Below are 15,450 nucleotides of genomic sequence, written 5' to 3'. Positions count from 1 at the left end.
TGAAAGATTGCTGAATTCTGAGCATTGAAGTTACTGATTCGATCTCGAAGCTTCTGCATGTTACATTGGTTTTAGAGTGTTCTTCAAGTGTGAAGATTCAGCCAGAAAAACCAGAAAAATAGAAAGATTTTTTTTTCTCGCTCGTGTGGTTGGTTTCTAGACTCCGGTGGACCACCCCCTTCGGTGTGACTCCTGTCCCTCGAAGGACGGTTGGTTTTCAGCCTTCAGAAGTCTCCCACACACATAGTGGATGGTCATATTGCGCTTCGGAAAGGAAGTGCATTTTCCTGCTATGGCGAGCTACGACGAAGAGAGAACGACAACCTTGGGACCAAAGTGCACCAGGCAGTCCTTCTAGAGCTTCAGGTATGGGTGTAACAGAGATGTTCCAACAGATGATGCGAGCAATTGCAGAACAGGGTACCAAATTGGAAGAGCAAAAGGCGCAAATCTTGGCCCTGGAAGAACGCACCTGTTCTCCAGCTCCTCTTTTTCCGTCTCCTCCTCCCTCTCCTTCCATTTCCCAGATTCTAGATTCTCTACAAAATGACTCTTTTGAAGGGTCATGACCACAACTGAGTTCTTTGCTCGAGGTGTAGATGCGTGCATTGGAGATTTGACAGATGGAAGACCGTGCGGCAGTAGCCCGTGTTGCTGCACAAGACGATGCCAGGCGACGCGTGGAACATGAAAGATACCTTGCGGCTTCGGACGCAAGAATGACACTAGTAGCTTCCTCGAGTCATTTTTTCGAGAAAATGAACTTCAGTAAGTAAAATGGTAAACTCGATCCCACAACTTTGTATTCCTGGGTGCATCAGTTTGAAGCTTATTTTGTTGCAATTAGAAAAAGTGATACTGACAGAGTGATCTTGGCTAGTTGGTATTTGGAAGCGAAGGCCATTTCTTTGTGGACCCAATGGGCTCATGCCCACACCAGATTAGGTATGGCAGCTTATGTTTGGGACGAGTTTGTCTTCGACCTTAAGCGGCGGTTTCTACCGTCCCATTACCTTGAGCGACTCGAAGACGAGCTTAGGGGACAGTGTTGCATAGAAACGCGTTTCATACACTTATGAAACGTACGAAACGTTTCTAAACGTTTCGTACAGTATGAAACGCGTTTCATAAAACATGCAGTTTTTAAAAACCTTAAAAAACGTTTCTTTCCTGGATTCGTACGGCGCATATTATCACGCTTCCCAGTGGCCGCCGCATGCGAGTTCGCCGATTTGCGTGCATCCATCTTGTCCTTCCATCGCATCTGTCGACCCCCAGCTCCTTGGTGTCCTTGGGCCTTGTGGAGGTCTTCCAAAGGGGTAAAGTCCTGTTTTGCTCTAAGTTGGTTTTCTCTGCACAACTCACAAAACAGCACACTTTTTTCTCTTCCATCAATATTTATGGCATATCTTCGACGGTGTCGCACTTGCAGGGCCAACAATTTGCATTTATCCTCATCTTGTAGGATGCCTCGAACAGGTGATTCTCTTTGGAACAATGTCACCTTCGAGTCTAGATATGGTGGCTCAGGCTCCGGAAAGTGGAAATGCAACTTTTGTGCTGATAAGCACCATGGCAGTCTCACCAGGTTGAAGGCACATTTCTCACAAACAAAGGGTTTCGGCATTGGGCCATGTAAGCATGTGCCACAAGAAATCTATGATAGCCTCAAGGCTTGGAAGGCCATGCAGCTAGGTATCCCCCTTGAGGATATCCCCAATCTGGGAGAGCCTGAAGCACGTCAAAGTGTCTCCAAGAGGACTCGCAGTATCAGAGAGGAAGATACCAGTGGTGATGTTGCAGGTGGTGTTGCAGGTGGTTCTAGCTCGGCACCTCGAGCCAAAAGAACTAGTCTTCCAGTGTTCAAGAAAGGACATGTACAGGCAGGGATGCAAAAGGCTGCCATGAAAGAGGCAACGAGGGAGTTGATGAAGTTGTTTATTCAATGTGGATTATCCTTCCACATTGTCAGGACTCCTCGATGGAAGAAGGCAATGAGAGCTATCTCCCGCATTGGGTGTGAGTGGGATGGCCCCTCCTACGAGACATTGCGCACTACTGAGCTTCGCAAGGAGCAACTGGCTGTGGAGATGGAGATGGAGCCTCTCAAGGCCACTTGGGCAAAGTATGGTTGTACTTTGCTTTGTGATGGATGGATAGATGCGCGGAAGAGAAATGTGTACAACATTCTTGTGTCCTCCTGCAAAGGCACAATGTTCATTCGTGCCATAGATGCATCGGTGCCAGGGATAGTGGTTACAGGGGAGTTCATTATGTCCCACATGCGCCAGGCAATCAATGAAATTGGGCCTGATAACATTGTGCAGGTGATCACGGACAATGGGTCCAATTGTGTATCCATGGGCAGGATGTTAGAGGAGGAGTTCCCCAAGATTGTGTGGACACCTTGTGCAGCACACAGCCTTGACTTGATGATTGAGGATGTGGGAAAGCTTGATTGGGTGAGCCATGTATTTTCAGCTGCATCTACCATGGTGAACTTTGTCACAAAGAGGCCAAAGGTTTTGAGCATGTACAGGGCCAATAGTGATCTTGAGCTTCTAAAGCCCTCCAAAACTCGGTTTGCATATATGTTTATTGTGGTGGAGAGACTAGTGAGAGTGCGACATGGCTTATTACGCACAGTTGTGTGTCGTGAATGGACAGCATGGGAGGACAAGGATGAGCCCAAGTCTATAGCATTCTCTCGTATGGTCATGAGAGATACTTGGTGGCAGGATGCAGAGGGACTTGTGAAGGCACTTCAGCCCATGTATAGTGTCCTTCGGCTCACAGACATGGAGGGAAGTACCATTGGGTTGCTTTATGAGTTCATGGACAGAATTGGTGAAGCTCTCAATGATTTCACTACCTTGTCGCGTGACAGGTGCTCACCCTTGGGCTTTAACTTTAGTCTTTGAGTTATTTTATAAATCTTGATCTCTTATGTGTGTCACATGTTACATGCAGAGTTCAAGATATTAAGGAGATCTGGAATCGGCGTTGGGATTGGTTTCATAGGCCAATCCATGCTGTTGCTCACATTTTGCATCCCCTTTGGAGGAATGAGGAGCAATACCTCAATGAGGAGCTAGAGTCAGGATGGATCGAGTACATTACCAAGTTGGTGGGAGTGGGAGGTGATATACAGCTGATCGAGGATGAGCTTCTCATTTACCGCAACGGTAGCCATATGTTTGGGCGAGCTACTGCATTGCTCAGGGAGACACAGTTGGAGCCAGTGTCTTGGTGGGAGAAATACGGTATTGGGACACCCAACTTGGTAAGGTTTCTTGATTCTTGAATCTTGTATCTTTGTCTCGTGAGTCCTATTCTTTCAAAATCCACATTCAAATGCTACTGTCTTTTTGACTCTAACTTAACATTCTTTTTTGTGCAATGTAGAGACGGATTGCACTGAGAGTTCTCTCCCAGGATTGCAGTTCAGGGCCTTGTGAGAGAAACTGGAGTACATGGGCTCTTTTTCACACGAAAAAGAGAAATAGACTGTCCTCAGCACAATTGGAGAGGCTTGTCTTCTGTCATTGCAATCTCCGATTGCTAGAACAAAAGGGTCATCCCATTGAGCCTCGCCAAGTGAATCCAGACAAGATTGATATCATGAAGTGCAAGGAGATTCCCGACATTCCTCAGGAGGAGAGAGACATCTATTCTATGCTCTATGAGGAGATCATGGCTCCGGCTCGCACTACACGATCTTCTCGAGAGGCTAGTACTAGTGGTGCACCTGCACCTCTAGAGGATGAGGCCTTTGAGGACTCGGCTACCGGCAGTGACCTTGAGAGTGAGGCTGCAGAGGCAGAAGATGCAGATGAGGATGAGCATGAGGATGCAGATGAGGATGCAGATAGTAGCTAGCAGCTGCCAGTATCATTTTATTTGGACATGTTATTTAGTTTGAACTTTGGACATGTTATTTATTTTGATCTTGGATTTAGAGTCATGAATCATCACCCACGTGGTGATGCTTTTTGATTTTTGTTTAGTCATCAGTGATCACCCACGTGATTTGTGATATCATCATATCTTACATGTATTCTGTTTTTATTGAAATGAATTCAATGTGGTCTCTTAAAAGTTCTGTCAGTATTTTTTTCTTTTGTATATTTCAAGTAAAAAATATACATGTTTTTTTTGTTTTGTATGAAACCTTTTTTTACCCGTTTCTTACCTTTTATGAAACGTTTCAAAACGTATGAAACCCGTTTCATACCTGCCGTTTCTGAAACGCCTGGCAACTATGTTAGGGGAGCGTGTCAAAACGCACAACCAATCCTACAGTTTGCCAATAAGTGTACACGTGTATACCGCCGACATGCCGTCCCATTTGCGTGCGTAGTTCTTTGCGACTGCAACTCCTTCAACCTTCCTGACTAACACCTCTCCAGTTGGCGGGTCCTCTCTACAGAGCTGACTGCGCTAGGCCTCACGTCGGTCTACAGAGAGCATCATGACCATGTTATTACCATAGCAAAAGGGAGTAGAGAATCATTACTTGCATTAGCAAATGACAAATCAACACCATGATCACGACCTACATCAAAAAAGCATTATTATTGTTATCAAGTCAAAAATTGAATTGGGGCTTTTGATTTTTTCTCCCAAAATTGTCTAATTGAAGGTGCCAATGAGCTTAATAATTAGGGCTTTTTGCAAAATTGAGCCATTAGCATCTAATTAGAGCCTTAGCAACATTTAAAATTGGGGGTTTTTCAAATTTTTGCCTAAAATTGACACATTGAAGCTCTATAAATTAGGGCTTTTCCAATCTGAAGTTTCCTTCATTAAATTGAAGCCTCCACCGACACGTTGAGGGTCTATCGGGCTCTCGGTCCTTGCCCTCGGGCCTAATATGACAGGCCAAGCGTACATTGCTTTGCGTCGGCGCAGAAAAGACTATGCATCGACATCTTCTCAGCATAGGAAATCCTTGCAACTTCCAAAATTTTTTAATTTAGGTTTTATGTGTAAGAGTCAAGGATCCTCTGCTCGGGATGTCTCCCGAAAAAGATTTGTAATAAATGTTCATGTATGTTCGTGTTTTCCCATCTATGTTTGAACCGCCTTGTGCTATAAAAGGCTTCGTAATTTTCTTCATTACCCTGTTTTGAGTCAAGGGGGTAGTCTAGAAGGGTTGAGGAATCTTATGTGTGGTCAAGCTCCATTCGCAGGCTTGACTGTGATCTATTGTATCATGTCAGGTATGGCCACTGTGATCTTTTGCATCACGTGGTGCCAGTGAGCCCAAATCACCATAAGTATGAAGGCCACTTCATAAGATATCACCTTCGCTCCGAAGTGGGGTTTGTTGGGTATTTCGAAGTCTCATGTGTATCATTCACCATGTGTATCCATCTTTATGTCTTCACATGTGTACTTGCGTGTCCATGTGTGTACTTTCCCCAAAGGGCTCGAATGTATGCTTGTCCACTTATATGTGTGTGTGTCTATCCTCTGTGTGTGTTCACCTTATATGTGTCCATGTGTCAAGCATCTATTTGTGTGTTGTATCTGTTTTGAGTCAAAAGATAAGGTTTGCTACCTATAAAAGCATTTAAGCATGTACGTAGTGCACTTCATTCACAACATCAATGAAAGTACTTTGAGTTGTGTAACAATCTCTCTCTATCATGTTGAGTACTCTCTCTCTCTCTCTCTCTCATTGCCTGTCCACAATAGCCATGGCCTTCTTTGAACCTCCATAGCTCTCACTTGTGCTAACCTTGATTACCAACAGTGGTAGGGGAATGATGTCACAATCCTCCAGAGATTTGTGCCATGCGGAAGGATTTCCTGGAGCATGATGGATTCACTCATGTAAGAGTTGGTGACTTTAATCAGTGATTAGAGTTGGTGACTCTAAGTCAGTAAGAAGAGTTGGTGACTCTAACTACTGTAGTTATGCATTCATGCAAAGGGTTGGTGACCCTAGTTTCTGCATAAACTCATGAAAGAGTTGGTGACTTTGTTTAGTGAGTATGTTAACTCATGGAAGAGTTGGTGATCTTGGTGAGTTAGTTGGGCTTATGCAAGGGCAATGGCTCTAGTGAGTACATCATTTGGATCCAGCATGGGTGGTCCCATGGTCGCGACAGTTTTTGTGTACAAGATGGCAAGTTGGGAGATTTAATCCACGCACAAGCATTTGCATGTGAAGTGCACTTGCATGTGTGACTTGTTTTGTTTGCCTGGACATTTCATAGTATTTTACCTGTGAATGTCCATGGGCATCGGGACGCCTGGACATCCCGTGGACGCGCGTGTGCACACCTGTTTGGGACTAAGGTGGTGAATTTTGTGTGTTTTGCAGGTGGTATGTCATGTGCACCCTGCATTGGGGTACCCAGTGACACACTGGCATGATCATTAGTGCAGCATTTGTTCAGAAGTAGAACCTTTTCTAGGATTATTTGTTGTACGCCGTGACCCCATTGTGAGCCCTCAGTCCAGGGACAATCAGGCATGAGCTACGTAGGTCAGTCTCTAAGCTTTAGAGGTCAATCAATTGTTGGTCCTCTTAACCCACTTGGAGGAAGCATCATTGAGGAGCATGTATGTGTCAACCTTAGGATTAGATGTATGTAAAGCATTGTAAGTGCATTCACATAGAAGGGGGGGCAGCCCTAAGGCCAGCCCCAAGGCAGCCAATACTTGGGCTAGGCTTTGCAAAAGCATCCAAGGGCTCTACCTACAACCGACCAGCATCTAATGGTTAGCGGACCGGATGTGCAGTACCCGACCAGCATTTAATGCTGGCCGATTGGCATTTAGCAATCGTGAGGGTATTTTTCTGCAGCCGAGTGGCATTTCTCAGTCGTGGGACTTCTTGCATCAGCCGAAAGCCTCCTAGGGGCAGCCGACTCCTGATTTAGGAGGTATAAAAGGCATTGCCTCATTTCCACAATCATTATTCAGCAGTGAACAACAACAGTTCAGCAATCCTGCTCATCTCCAGGCAACAAGGAAGATACTCTTCTATGTCTGCCAGCTTAAGTGCAGTCCTACCATAGTCACAAGGGACGGGGGACGGTAACGGGGGACGGGGACGGGGACGGGACGGGACGGGACGGGACGGGGGACGGCCATATGTAGGGAACGGAGACGGGGGTAGGAACGGCACTTAAAAATTACTTTGTCAGTACCACCCACTCACCTATACGGGCAAAGCTTGCATGTCCATGGTTGTGCACCACCTCCATGAGGGGATGGGGTGTGATTGACCTCATCCCACCATGTCCATCCCGTCGTCCTTCTACGGGTAGTTGGAACTTGAAGAGCCATTGCCACGAGGAGGATGCCATGGATGATGGATGCCTCCTTGTCACTTGATAGCTTGAGAGAGAGAGAGAGAGAGAGAGAGAGAGTGAGTGAGGCTTGAGCCTTGAAAGTTGAGGGAGAACTTGAGTGTGAGGATGGGTGGGTGTGTGTGTGTGTGTGTGTGTGTGTGTGTGTGAAGCTTGAGAGAGAGTGTGTGTCTTGAGAGGCTACAGCTTGCTTGTGTGAGAGCTTGAAACTTGAGACCTTGGCCCTTGAGGCTTGCCGCTTGAGGGAGAGAGTGTGTGTGTGTGTGAAGCTAAAGCTTGAAGTGTGAGAGGGAGTGTGTGTGTGTGTGTGTCTTCTTATAGGGAGGGAGGCAAGAGAGAGGCCAAGGCCCAAAGCCTCAAAGGCTCAAGGCCTATGGGCCAAGGCTAAAGGCCCATGAAAAGCCCCTCCCAAACGGCCAAAAGAAAAGGTAAAAAATGTGACCATTGCCCAAACAGTAACCTGCAGGCGTTCCCATGCAGCCGTCCACCACAACTGTCCCCTCTTGGATCCGTCCCCGGAAGGCCGTCCCTTGTGAGGGATGCCCAGCAGGGGACGTCCGTCCGTCCCCGCCCCACAGTGTTCTCGGGACGGCGTTCCCCTGTTCCAAGGGTCCGTCCCCTCCGTCCCTTGTGACTATGAGTCCTACAGTCATTTGGATTTGCATCAGTGGCCAAGGAGAGTCTTTAGCAGAGCCTCAGGATAGCTGGATATTGTGCCGACGTTTGGGCCTCCTCGCCCTTGCGTTGGACATTCATATCATTTCTACTTAGCATTGTACAACATTTCTCCAAAGAATAATATAAGCAAATACTCTTGCTTGCAGAGGGGGGGGGGGGCTTTAGTGGGTATTGGGTCCCAATATTGTGTCATCTTCTACATTCTCTTCTCTCTCCCTACTCTCTAAAGTTGATGCTATAGATTCTCACCACATAACGGTATAAAGAAGGCCTTGTTGTTCGTTATCACGATCAAAACCTCAGTGCATGTAACATGGTAAGTGTGCACACTCAACCTTATTTAATTATTATTTCTTTGTTTACTAAAGTCCATGGTTTGCAGGTTCACATTCATTAAAGTTTGGGCGGACAAACTTATAATTTATAAGAGAGTTCACATCAGGTTGGACTATTTTAATGAACCAGGACCAATTTTTAGGTTTGGGCACCCGAGCATGGACGAGAAACCCACAAGTTGCTAAAAGTTACCCTAGGGGCTATTTTTGCCAGACATGAGTTGCTTTTTTCGATTTTGGGGTGTGGAGCAAGCCATAGGGCAGCCAGCTAGAGCGGATCGACTTCTTCCGTAGAGGGTATATGGGTTGTGGACAGCAGTAGGAAGTGTAGAAAAGCTGGCCGACTCCATGCACAAGAGCTACATGGCTGGTCGACTTATGGAAGAGGGTTTCCACAATCCACAGAGGGCTAGTCGAGTTGCTTAACTGCTCCCTAAAGCTGGTCGACTTACTGTATTGCTTTCTCTTTTGGCTGGTTGTGCTGATTTACAACATATTTCAGCAATACTCTAAGGGTTTCCTTGAGATGGAATAGATACAGGCTGTGCTCGGCTTCAACACAGCTTCAAGGGAAGAAAAACGATCGGCCCAAGTGCTGTATTGGGCGTGTTTGGAGCTGCTGAATTGCACAATCGTGTGGATAGCCGTAAAACTAAGAAACAGTTGGTGATTGTGTAAGCCTAGGTTGGTGACCAAGGGCTTGGTTTCACGGGACAACAGTTGGTGATTGCTTTGGCCTTGGTTGGTTGACCGAGGCCGAGGGTTGGATTTATCTGGACAACAGTTGGTGATTGCTTTGGCCCTGGTTGGTGACCGAGGCCGAGGGTTGGATTTATTTGGACAGCAGTTGGTGACTGCTTTGGCCTTGGTGACCAAGAATTTGTTTTCTCTATTGGGCAGTTGGTGACCGAGAGCTTGTATTGTTTGTTTTCCACAGATTTGGATAAATCTGGTGCTGGCTAAGGAGTGGAACTCCCGGGCACCTGCATCTTGTATAAGAGAACACTAGCACATGCTGAAGGATCTATTGAATCGCTTATACTCCTCCTGAGCAAGAGAGGGCAAATGTAGGAGAGAGATTGTTGGTACTGCATATACAGATCTTGTTGATGTAAGGTCTGAGTTGGAGACCTTGAGGCGCCAAGTTAGGCAATACCATGATGAGACTATGTAGTGGAGATAATTGAGAAAGTCTTGAGTACAAAAAGGATAATTTCTCTAGATGATGCAGCCTTTGAGGCCATGGCAGCAGAGATGGGATATAAAGATCCTCCTGAATTGGCCAAGTCTTATCTAAGTGGACAAAGGGATGTATCCGAGGACTCTAGTGGAAGAAAGGTTTCTCGCCGCTGGGAAGCACATGCAGATTCTGATGATTCAGAAGAGGCCATATCTCATCCTCATCATATTGCTCCACGTCGAGAGTGTTCTCATCATGCTGATTCCACCCGATCTACGAGTGCTGAAAGAGAGCTCGACATGAGTCCCCTATGGCTAAAACTGATGGACATGGTAGATCTCTTTCAAAGAAGGAAAGCCAAAGAGTTTAAGTTAGGGGATAAGGACATCAAATTTGAGTACTTCTTTGGGAAGCTGGAAGTTACCAAAGCTTTTGCTTTTATTTGGCAGTTTGAGATAGCTTTTTGCAATGAAGACTTCTCGGAGAAGGCTAAACTGACACGTGTGGGTATGCATCTAAGAGATATAGCTAATGATTGGTGGATGCCCAAAATCTTGGACCATAGTGCTGCCCGCACATGGGCTGAATTCAAAACTCAGTTTTATGATCAATTCTTACCACCAAACTTTGCTAAAGATGTGCGCAAAGAATGGGATTGGCTGAAACAAGAAGGAGGGGAGTCGGTGCAGTCTTACATCGCCAAATATTGGAAGGTATTGCTAAAAGTTACCTCTTTCATGACACTCTCTGATGAAGAGAAGAAAAAAAAGTCTGGGTTGCATGCGATCATTCAAGAGAGCCTTGAAGTGTACCCAAACCAAACCCTTCAGCAGATAACGCATTCGGCTACCGTGGTGGAGACATTGCACATAAGACATGATAAATCTAAGCCAATTTCTGATTCTTTCAAGGCCAAGAGGAGGGCTGGTTATGACCAGAAAAAGGGCGGACAACCCCTAAAGCTCATCTCACTGGTTGTGATGTTCTACTGGGAATGCCTTGGCATGCTCGTATGGAGCCAAAGAAATCATACAAAGAAAAGAAGATCTCATTTATGCATAGAGATAGAGAGATTGTTATAGATGCTGGTACTCCAGGAAGTACCATACCTATTGTTAGTCATGTACAGGACAATAAGGTAATAAAGAAAGCTGCTTGTTCTTACTTGGTTTTTGTAAGAGAGTGTTGAGCATGAAAGAGTGAATGTTGATCAACTAACTCGAGAGCGAGTAGAGTTCTTGCATCGTTATAGTGATTGTTTTCGTGATGCGTTGCCTGGTGAATTACCACCTGAGTGTCCCGAAGATCACCGTATTGATGTGATACCTGGCAGCACACCGCCCAAACAACCTCCATATAGGGTAAGTGCTAGCCAGCAAGAAGAGATTATGGCGCAGGTAAATGACCTGTTTAAGAAAGTATTGATACAACCTAGATCATCTCCTTATTGCTCACCTGTATTATTGGTGCAAAAGAAATATGGAATATACAATATGTGCGTCAATTATCGTGTCCTTAACAAGGTTACGATAAAGAACAGGTTCCCTATCCCGCGCATCGATGACATTCTTGACAAGTTGGAAGGTGTAGCTTGTTTTGGCCGAATTGATCTCAAGAGCGGCTACCATCAAATACGAGTGGCACTGCAGGATGTACATAAAATGGCTTCTTGAACGCAGTTTGGGCTTTATGAGTTCTTGGTTGTGCCATTTGGACTTACCGAGTCATTGGCCACGTTCAATCGGATGATGGATAGGATTTTTAGAAATCATAGACAGTTTATTGGAACCTTCTTTGATGATATCATTGTGTTTTCCAAAGATGAGGAACAACACTGCGAGCTCTTGGCTATTGTGTTTGAAGAGCTTTGTTGTCACAAGCTCTATGTAAATGGTAAGAAGAGTAATTCTTCCTATCGGAAATTCACTATCTTGGTCACGTTGTACTAAAGAAAGGTGTACGCATGGACCTGGTCAAATTACAAGCAATCAAGGATTGGCCAGAGTTGCGTATGGTGCATGAAATTCGAAGTTTTCTGGGATTATGCTCGTATTACCGATGCTTCATTAAGCACTTTGCTGAAATTGCTTCGCCATTACATGATCTCACCAAGAAAAAGGCAGTTTTTTAGTGGGGTGAAGTACAAGAGAAGGCTTTTCATGGTTTAAAACAAGCCATCATGTCTGGACCGGTTTTGATTGTGCCGGATTTGCACAAACCATTCTTTGTTGAATGTGATGCTTGTGGAAATTGTATTGGTGCCGTATTAAATCAAGAAGGATATGCTGTTGCATACGAAAGCTGTCGATTGCAACATGCGGAACTTCACTTGTAGGTTTATGAGAAAGAGCTTCTAGCAGTCATTCATGCTCTCACGATGTGGAAGCATTATTTGTTGGGAGCTGAATTTACCGTTAAGACAGATCATCAAAGTCTTTTGTACTTTCTTACTCAAACGAAGTTGTCTGAGAAGCATATGAGATGGGCAAATTTCCTCTCTATGTTTCATTTTCAGAGTCTATACACTCCCGGAAAGAAGAAGAATGTAGTGGTTGATGCGCTTTCTCGAAGGCCTCAAGTTCATGCCATTATTGTCGCCTATCTGTTAGACATCATCCCCTACTTGTTGGCTTCCTATTTGGTGTCCTATTTTAGCCTCTAGGGCTGACCATGCTAGTCAGAGGGGCTGGTCACCCCTCACATATATTTTACCCATATTTATTCCCCATTTTATGGTCCTGGGTATTTTCCCAGTCGTGGAGGCACTTTATCTCCAGTCGGCTGCCTTCATGTAGGTGTATATATAGCTGGCATGCCTCCCTCATATCTCATTGCTTGCCTAGCTTGTCTAGCTGCAGTCCCTCACATACGAGGTTCTCCCCTCCTTCTCGGGACATGTATTCCTTTTGGTGATGATATTGAGAGCAGGTTCTCACCTGTGTTTCCTCTCCATCTCTCTCTCTCACTCTCTCTTCTGTGTTTCCACTTTCCCTTCTTCCGCTGCACATTCTATCATGGTATCAGAGCGTCGATGATTGTTAGCGTTGGATGCTCCTTCCCCTACCTCTTCATTTCTGCGTTTTTCTGCCTATGGACAGATCTGCGTTTTTTCATGCGTTGAAGCTTTTCAAGGGCTAACTCATCCCCATTCAGTGGGCTGCAGTTCCTCCTCATCAGGGCGTCAGTTTGCAGCCTCTAGGCAGCCTGGTAGGGGTGTTTTTTTCAAGACAGCAAACCTGTCCTTCTGGCGGCACCTTCCAGGGTTCTCAGGCGTTTTTTTAAAACAGGTCTGAGCAGCAACATTGCTGTCCCAAACAGGCTGCGTTTCTGGCCTTTGTGGGCTTGCTTTCCCACGCCCTGTTCTTGGAGCTCTCTGGGCTCCTCTTTTGCCTGTCCCTTCTGGTGGTTATCTTGTGCCATCCCTCCCCCCCCTGATTGTACTTGTTCTTTTGCAGTAGTTCTTAATCTGAGGCTTTAGCGTTTCCATATTCAGCCTATTCTACAGCCCCTTTTACCTCTGCGTTTTCAGATTTGCAGCCATGGTTGCTGCGTTTTTCTGAACTGATCTTGTTGGTAGCTCTACCTTCACTTGGGCTTCATCTACTGGACCCGAAGGTACCTTCTCTTCAGCGTTTTCCCTCATAGGAGGTGTGGACACTGGTTGACCTGAATTTTCAGGTTTGTAGCCCTTGTTTGGCTGCATTGTCTTCTCCAGTGGACATAGATCACTTGCAGAGGGGGCTTCTTGTTTGGATTGTGGCTTTGGAGGCAGTTTGGTACTTGAGGAGGATTTTGAATTTCAGATTTCAGTCAGCGTTTTGCTGATTTTGGAGCATCTATACCTGTGTTTTGTTCTTGGCCTACACGGTTTTCCGGTTTCTACATGTTCCTTGCCTTTTGTTGGTGGTGGAGTGCTATTTTTTGCTGGATAGCAGTGTTTTGGCTGCGTTTTTCCATAGGAGTTTTCTACACTCAGAGGGGGCCTTATCTCCAGCTACTTCACTTGAGGATCAGTTTCGGGAGCTATTTTGTATATGTGGAGACTTTCTTCTGTGACAGGTGTTTACAGATTTTGGAGGAGAGCAGTGATCTTTTCAGAGATCCTGAGTAGAGTTTATTTTGTCCGAGCTTGTGTTCTTTGCAGTGTTTGCAGAACAAGGAGGGTGTTTTGCCCTTGCGGTGTGATCCTTTCACATGGATCATTTATTTGTTGCTGATTCTTGGGATCTGGTTCTACTTCTGAAACAGTCTTCTGCTATCTGTGATGCTTTTGAGGACTTTGTTACCACTGCAGTTTATATTCCTGCTTCCCTTCCTCATTGTGAGGAGTCTATCTCTGCATCTCTTTGTGATGCTTCTGAGGATGCCCCTCCCCCTGCCAGTTCTGCAGGTTTGTTGTTTTGGAGGATGCTTTTTTGGACGTGGTGGGATGCTTTGGATCTGTGGTTGCTGACCGTGCTTGGGACACAGTGGTACTTCTAGAGTTTTTTGGATTTGGATCAGAATCAAGTTGGGCTTATATCAGTCTGACGATATCTTTTTTCAGAGGGGGATGTGGAGTCCTTTCATCTTGTGATGCCCACCTTAGTGGCGTGTACTTATGTACAACATTGGGCAACTCATGTTATGGAGTTTGAGCAGATGGACCCCATCTTTTCTACAAAGTCTTTACATCTTGCGATGCCGACCTTTTCAGAGGATGCTTCTATACAGCATTTGGCTACTCTTGGTACAGAGTTGGAACAGATTGACTCTATTTCTTTTGAGGGTTCCAGTGAGGAGCAGTTTGCTTCTCCCAGGATTGATTATATACAGGATCTGATCTTGGTTGGTTATGAGGTTTTTCATACCTTCTCCAGGTTGGATACACGACATTCGACTTTGGGGAGTGTTCTTACACTTGGGTTTGGAACCATTATTTGGAGCAGCACTGGTTGTTTTCTTGCAGAGGAGCGGTGTACCTGGTAGCTTGTTCTATTGCTTCTGTAGCTGAGTTGTTGAGGAGATTGCTTGTGGAGGTTTTTTGGTACATGTTTCTGCAGTCTTTCATCTTTGATCGAGGACGGCGTCTCTGGCTTCTTGGCGTTCACTCAGCATATGGTGCTGAGAGGGGGTGTTAGACATCATCCCCTACTTGCTGGCTTCCTATTTGGTGTCCTATTTTAGCCTCTAGGGCTGACCATGTTAGTCAGAGGGGCTGGTCACCCCTCACATATATTTTACCCATATTTATTTCCCATTTTATGGTCTTGGGTATTTTCCTAGTCGTGGAGGCACTTTATCTCCAGTCGGCTGCCTTCATGTAGGTGTATATATAGCTGGCATGCCTCCCTCATATCTCATTGCTTGCCTAGCTTGTCTAGCTGCAGTCCCTCACATACGAGGTTCTCCCCTTTTGCTGGGGACATGTATTCCTTTTGGTGGTTATATTGAGAGCAGGTTCTCACCTGTGTTTCCTCTCCATCTTTCTCTCTCACTCTCTCTCCTGTGTTTCCAGTTTCCCTTCTTCCGCTGCACATTCTATCACTATCATCAAGACCTCTCAGATATGCGAGATGCCTATCACATAGATGATGATTTTTAGTAATTGTCTCGAATTATTCCATACGTGATGGGTATTTGATGATGCACAACCGCCTTTGTGTGCATAAAAACTTAAGGCAAAAAGTGTTGGAAGAATGCCATGTACCACCTTATGCAGGACATACAGGCGTTCTTGGCACTACGTAGTTGGAGAAGTATTTCTTTTGGTCTCAGATGCGTAAAGACATTCATGATTATGTTTGCCAATGTTTGGTTTGCTAGAAGGTTAAATTTGACAGGCATAAGACTCCAGGGTTGTTTCAATTGTTGCCGATTCCGAATCAGCGTTGGAAAAGTATCGCCATGGATTCTATCATGGATCTTTCGAAAACGGAGCAAGGGAATGATG

General features: G+C 45.4%; 2 protein-coding genes across 2 annotated transcripts in view; both read left to right on the top strand.

Annotated features, from left to right (window-relative positions):
* LOC147619772 (protein root UVB sensitive 2, chloroplastic-like) overlaps window positions 1–15,450 on the top strand; it is a 64,715-nt gene that overhangs the window by 23,231 nt on the left and 26,034 nt on the right.
* On the top strand, window positions 2,168–4,098 carry LOC147619773 (uncharacterized). Its single transcript, XM_086825604.1, has 3 exons — window positions 2,168–2,887; window positions 2,971–3,283; window positions 3,406–4,098. The coding sequence occupies exons 1-3, from the start codon at window positions 2,214–2,216 to the stop codon at window positions 3,877–3,879; spliced, it is 1,461 nt and encodes a 486-aa protein (XP_086681730.1). The 5' UTR covers window positions 2,168–2,213; the 3' UTR covers window positions 3,880–4,098.

The sequence above is a fragment of the Cibotium barometz genome, chromosome 32, assembly GCF_041138505.1.
Source record: "Cibotium barometz isolate CiBa-2024 chromosome 32, ASM4113850v1, whole genome shotgun sequence".
Lineage (NCBI taxonomy): Eukaryota > Viridiplantae > Streptophyta > Polypodiopsida > Cyatheales > Cibotiaceae > Cibotium > Cibotium barometz.
This window is presented reverse-complemented; position numbering and strand designations above follow the sequence as displayed.